Raw genomic sequence first — 6229 nt, forward strand, 5'->3', positions numbered from 1 at the left:
CCAATGAAGGTGTGGCCAATGCATTTGGCCTTTGTTCTGAGCACTTCTGCCACCACCAAGCAGGGACCCCCGACACTTGTTAGATTGCTGTTGAATTCTAGTGTCCCTTTTCCCATCCGCAAGTTTCAATAATGGAACTCCTTGGTTTGCCTCCTTCTGCCCTGAAGTGCTCCAGGATCTGAATTCTTATTTCAGTAACATACTGGGAAGCTGACATTCAGATACACACATTTTATTTTTAATAAAATAGAGGGTCATGTTCTCAGCATTCGTTACAGCTTAATAGCCCAAAAGTCTTCCTAGTAGGACTTTACATCCCCCAGGGAGAAGTTCCTGCTCTCATGTTCCTTGTGGGGCCTGACATTGAGGGAGTTGCAAAGATGGAATAAAGTGGCCTCTCACACAAGCTCAGGGGAGAAAGTGTCTGTTTAAGGATAGAATCTGCACACTTTGTTTTCCTTTGCAAGACTTTGACAGAATCTGGCATAGACTTATTAGCACAGAATGCGATTGAAGTGTGATTCTTTGGCATTTAATCGATTGTGGTGAGGGCAGTCCACAAAGAACATGGGCACTTCTCCATCTGAATAGGCTTGACAAAGGGCATAAGCCCAAGAGAGGCCTGCAGAGAGGGCTGGGTGCAGGGGTGGCTCAGGATGCACAGACAGACATCCAGCCACAGAGCAGAGGGCAGGCAGACACCTTAATCCAGCTGCAGCAGCTATGGGAAGAGTCCTGAAAGCAAGTCTGACTCTTCAGGGGTTTAGGCCTCTCTCTTATACCCTGCCTCTTTGGCTCAGTCCTGCATCCCCTTCCTCTCTCCCAGCCCCTTGTTAGTGCTCCTGCCTCCCGAACATCAAGGTCAATCATCCTGGGGCCTCTCCCATCTAGGAAAGGACAGGGGTAGACTTCTAGGATGGTATCTGCTCAACCGTCCTATAATCCAGGATCGTCCAAGGAAATAAACAGGAGTCAAGTTTACCTAGGACTAGGAGGGCAGCAAATCAGCAACCATTACAGACACAGGCACGATGCTCTATTCACTGCCTCCAAGTACTGCCTCCTGACCCACAGGAAGCACCTCCAGATTCCTGGAACCATCCTGAGTCCCCAGCTCAGCCAGCTACCTGGACACTGAGCATTCAACAGGGGCAGGATGGTACTTGTGGGGCCCTCAGAACCCCTGGATCGGTCCCACCCCCACTACTTTCTTCCCCCACTTCACATCTCTCCTGCCCTTTAACATGTCCTAGGCTGGTCACTCTTCCTGGAGAAGGGGCTCTCGGTCCCCTCCGAGCACCCTTTCATCCTCCTCCTTCTCCATGCAGCCCACAGTGGCAGCCAGCCCAGCGCCCACACCACCCCCAACCACGGCAGCCCCTGTAGCTCCCACTGCCGCCCCGGCTGCCACCATCCCAGCCTCTGCAGCTAACGCAGCTGCAGCCATGCCGGCACCTACCACACCCCCTGCTAGGCCCATGAGCCCGGCCCCTACGGCACCCCCCACGGCAGCCAGATGGCCACAGAAGCGCATAGTGTAGGAGTCCATGAAGGCCTTGGCCTTGGCTTGCAGCTCAGCCTCCAGAGCCTCCAAGGTCTGCTCTCTCTCCTTGCACAGTAAGGCCACGCCATGGCGGGCCAAGATGGCGTCCTTCTGGGTGGAGAGGAGGTTCCGCATGGTGTCAGGCAGGACCCGGAGAGCAGAAAAGATGCGCTTGGTGGCTATGTCCTGTGTCAATGGGGAGGAGAAAAGGTGTCCTAATCAGGAGACCCAGGTGCCCCCTCCCCTCTGTGGGCCCTGCTGGCCAGCCCCCAGCTTCCCCTGTAGGCCCAGGGGCTTACCTGCTGCCTCACATACTCCTCAAATTCCTTCTTGGCAGCTTCCACTTTCCTCAGGTCGTGCAGCTGAGCAGCCATCTGTCCACGGGAAAGCCCAGGCTGCCTCCCTCCTTCCTCCTCAGCCAGGGTGCAACCTGTTTCCTCATCTCCACTCCCAGGGCATCTGAGTCCCCCCACCCCTTGCCCGTCCTCCCTCACAGACCCCCCCCCCATCCAACCCCGGGCTCCGTACCTCCTCCGGAGAGCTGAAACCTGGCCCCGTTCTCCCCATCCAGCCTGAGAGGTTCTGCAGAGACACCACCACCGCCGGGTCAGGGAGAGCAGGGGCCTGCGGAGAGAGCTGGGGTCTCCAGGGGGTTTTCACACCTTGATCTCCTGAGCTAGCTGCTGCCCCGTGAGCAGGCGTCTGTCCCCCCTGGCCACTGTGCGCCCCTCGCTCCAGTATCCCTGGCAGCGGCTCTTTGCGTGCTGGGGAGCTGTGCTCAGAACATCAGAAACGTAGGGCTGAAGAAGGTGGCAGAAATCCTCATCTGCATCTGAGGAAGAAAATTCCTCATGCTTAGGAGATTGGGGAGTTTGCAAGGAGAGAGGTTGGGAGCTGGGAAAGCTTGGGAGCCCCTGAGAGGTCTCTGTCCCTCGGGACACTCACCACCTCCTGGGCTTCCTTGGCCTTTGTTCACCCACTGCCTCCCTGGCTTGGGCAGGAGGTAACAACGGGCTTGTTTCCCTAGCAGTAGCTCCTGGACCTTGGGGTATTTGCTGGACAATCTCTGAGAGAAGGATTGAGGAGAGCATTCCACGGTGAGTTCCCTTCCAGGACCCTTGGAGCCCCTTTGCCTTCCACCCTGTAGTGGCCCCTTCCAATCCCCTCCCTCTGCACCACTCACCTGCAGGATATCACCCACGTGCCCCTGCCCTGCTTTATTGGAGATGGATGAGTCACGAACTAAGAGGTCCAGATGCTAGAAGAGAATACACCCTTGACACCCAAGCTGGGCATGGGGGGGGGGGGGCTGGGCTGATGAGTTCAGAAAAGGGTGTCTTACCTGGATTGGCACCATCCCATAATGTTTGCCCATCACTTCGGCCACGTGTACAAACATCTGGGATAAGCACAGAGAACACCAGGGTTGGGACTCTCTGAAAGCTCCCATCTGTTCTCAGGTCCTCTCACTCCACCCCCACCCCGGGCTGCCCTGCTATCGGAAACAATCTTGTCACTTCCCCAATCCAAGATCCCCCTGCCTCTCTCCAAAGCAGGCATCTCGCGCTTCACCCCTACCCTCGAACCTCTTGGCCTAGTTCCTGTGTCATAAAATTCTAGACCAGAATGAAAGGGCATTAACTTCCTCTTGTGCAGCCACTGGTTCTATGGGCAATATGGGTGACGCCTTCAATACTGGAGGCCTCCTCACCTCTAGGTAATCCAGGTCTGTGTCCCTCAGCTCCTGGGAGGTATTCAGGATCTACAAGCAAGGGCACAATAAGATGCCAGGGGCCCTGTAGAATGGGTTTGCCTCCAGATATCTCACATCTTCCAGCAGGTCTTTTTGATTCCACCAGCCTTCCGCTGCCCTCAGGGACTGTCAGCCCTTTGGGAACATCTGCCCCTCTCCGTGGGCAACCCCAGAACATGCAGGGACCACAGACACCAAAGCCTGAGAGATGCCCTCAGCTTGGAGGGGGCTGAGCTGGAAAAGGCACATGGGGGTGGGGAGACCTGATCTCAGCACCTCTCTCACCTGGTAGGAGCTCAGCATCATGGTGAGAGCACAGAGCTTGATCCTTGTTTCCCTGCTCAGTTCAGAGCTCATCGCATCCCCTGTGTCCACGAGGAACACAGCCACCTACACAGGGGGTTGAGGAGGACAAGCTAAGGCTTCAGCCTGGCCTCGCTCCCTCACGTTCTTCCCCTGACCCAGTCTTCTTGTCCTCACCCCCAAAGATTTCCGTCTTTATTCCCCTCCTCTTTGTCCATCCCCCTCGTTCCTCCCTGACCCCTTTCTGCCCTTTCTCCTCTTACCTTCTTCCCTTCTTTCCCCAGCAGGAAGGGGTGACTCCACATCCATATGCCCCTGGTAAGGCCATTGGCACCCCACCTGAATCCCTGCAAGAAACCCTCTCCTCCTCTGGGCCAGCTGCCCTCACTGGACTCCTGCAGGGAGAGAAGGGGGGGCATCAGCTGGTCCATTCTATGTCCCCAGAGACGAGGCTCCAGACTCAGCTCCTCTCCCAGAGCCAACCTGGGACCCCCCACCTCGCCGCCCTCCACCTCCTGCCTGCCAGCCCTGCCCTCACCAAGCCCGGCAAGCCTCGGAGCAAGTGATCAAGGAGAGAGGACTTCCCTGAGTGCTGCTCCCCCAGGACAGCAAGGAGGCACACAGGGGTGTCCCTGGCCAGGGGGTGCTTCAGGCAGCGGTTGATGGCCCCCATCCTAAGGATGAGGCCTCCAGAAGCATTGATGCGTACAAGGAGAAGTGGCTCCGCCCTCACGGCACAGGTCTCCTGGGAAGGGAGAGAAGGCTCCCTGAGCAGTCTTAATGGGACCCCAAGTCTGGAGTGCTTAAAACTTGGTGCTTCATCCTGATACTCTAAAATAGGGTCAAAGCCACCCATGCCTCTTGGATCTGATCCAGAGGTCTCCATACTCCCCGCCCACCCATGAGGCCTAGTCCCCACACCTGCAGCACAGGGGGTAGAGGTCGCTGTGGCAGGAGCTTCATCTTCTCCCCCAGACTGCGGAGTCCCTTCTTCTGCTTGCAGATCTTTCTGCACTCGGGGCAGCAGGGCGGCTCACAGCCTGGGACCCGGTGTGTGCTGAAGCACCGAATGCAAAAGTCGTGGCCACAGTCCAATGAGATGGGCTCACGAAGTCTCTCCAGGCAGATGGAGCAGGCGGGCAGCTCCCTGGGTGCCGTGGGACGGGGCCCCAGGCCCAGCTCCAACTTGGGAAATGGTGCATGGGACCTGGGGAGGGTGGGGGGGGCAGGACATGACATTCAAAAGCAGGATATTTTATCAGGTGCACAGATTTTGGGGGGCAGGCTGACAGCTTGGGGTGAAGGTTTCTCTGTGTCACCTCCATTTCTCTCAGGGTTCTCCATGGACTTATGGAGCTGCTCCCAGACAGGCCAAGATCTATCTGTTCCTTACTCACTTGTACCCTAGGTTCTGGCAGCCCCAAACTGGGAACAGCAGAACAGTCGTAAAATAACACCCAAGAGTAAAAAAAAAAAACCTGAATGGAACCCTGGCTCTGCCAGTTCCCAGCCATGCAACTGTGGGCAGGGTCCTTCCCGTCTCTGGGTCCCAATTTCCTAATTGTCCCAATGGAGAGATTAGGAGTCCCAAGCTCATGGGGTGTGGAGATAATCTCCAGGATGATAGGTGAGCAGCAGTCTGCTCCGTGCCTGGTGCCAAAGCTCAGGAAAACCCTCTCTGCTGACCTTTTGCAACAGGGACCCCCCCCCCAAGAAGGTCAGCAAGCCCCCCAAGAAGTAAGAAACTCTACAAGCCCCTGCTGCTGGGATAGTCAAGAGAGAGTGGCAAGGTCCTGGTACCCAAGCAGCCCATTCTGCAGCTGAGCAGATGGATCTGGTTCTCACAAGATTTCTTCCCCTCTCTGAGCTGAGCATCCGCCTCCCCAGCACCCATCTGCTTTTCCCTGCCCTCCCTCCACAACCTGGTAGATCCAGCCTGGCACTCCTTCCCTAGGGATAGCCCTGTGGGAGCCTCAGCCGGTAGCTGCAGGGCTCCATGCTCCTGGACCAGCCTTTTCCAGCTGACCTGCCAGGCCCACTGCACCAACCCCTGCCCAGCAGGCCCCAGCACTCACCAACTGTTGCTGCTGTTTCCCATGAAGCTCCGTTTTCTCTCCTTGGAGAGAGGGGGGCAAAAATTAGGACAGAATCCAGACTCCTGTCTTCATGCTGGGTTTCCAGGATGTCCCTCCCCCTCCCTCCCAGGCCCATCCCCCATCCCAGGTGGCTGCTTCCCACCCCCACCCAATCTCCCCAGATTTTAGGACTGAAGACTTGCCCGTTTGCCAAGCCGATGACAAAAGGAAGTGACTGACAAGGTGGGCCTCGGCATGGGAGGCTGGAACAGAGAGGGGATCCAACGCAGAGAGAGGCCCACCAAGACCTTCACCGGAGGCAAGGATGGCTTTTCTCCCGGAGGGCTTGCTGGGCGGTGGCAGGTGGAGGGTGGGGCAAGGGATGGTTTCCCCAGAGGAGCTGACTCCCTGTCAGAGCTGGAGAATAAATGTGACAGTCCGGAAAGAGGAGGCTGCTGCTGGACTCACCCCAGGGGGAGGAGACAGGGCTGCGGGTACCAGGGCTCTGGAGGAGGGAGGGACAGAGCCCAGCTCAGAATCCCTGGCAGAGGCTGG

The 6229-nt window shown here is 57.2% G+C and overlaps 1 protein-coding gene across 1 annotated transcript; it reads right to left on the reverse strand.

The window, feature by feature from the left end:
* Positions 1-259: 259 nt before the first annotated feature.
* Rnf112 (ring finger protein 112) lies at positions 260-5931 on the reverse strand. The gene is made up of 14 exons (XM_027922313.2): positions 5878-5931; positions 5675-5715; positions 4521-4806; positions 4138-4344; positions 3863-3994; positions 3582-3686; positions 3255-3305; positions 2886-2942; positions 2727-2801; positions 2492-2609; positions 2206-2375; positions 2072-2125; positions 1843-1917; positions 260-1729 (listed from the first exon to the last, which is right to left on the reverse strand). The coding sequence occupies exons 1-14, from the start codon at positions 5929-5931 to the stop codon at positions 1259-1261; spliced, it is 1896 nt and encodes a 631-aa protein (XP_027778114.2). The 3' UTR covers positions 260-1258.
* Between the last annotated feature and the right edge of the window lie 298 nt (positions 5932-6229).

The sequence above is a fragment of the Marmota flaviventris genome, chromosome 17 (genome assembly GCF_047511675.1).
Source record: "Marmota flaviventris isolate mMarFla1 chromosome 17, mMarFla1.hap1, whole genome shotgun sequence".
NCBI classification, from domain to species: Eukaryota; Metazoa; Chordata; class Mammalia; order Rodentia; family Sciuridae; genus Marmota; species Marmota flaviventris.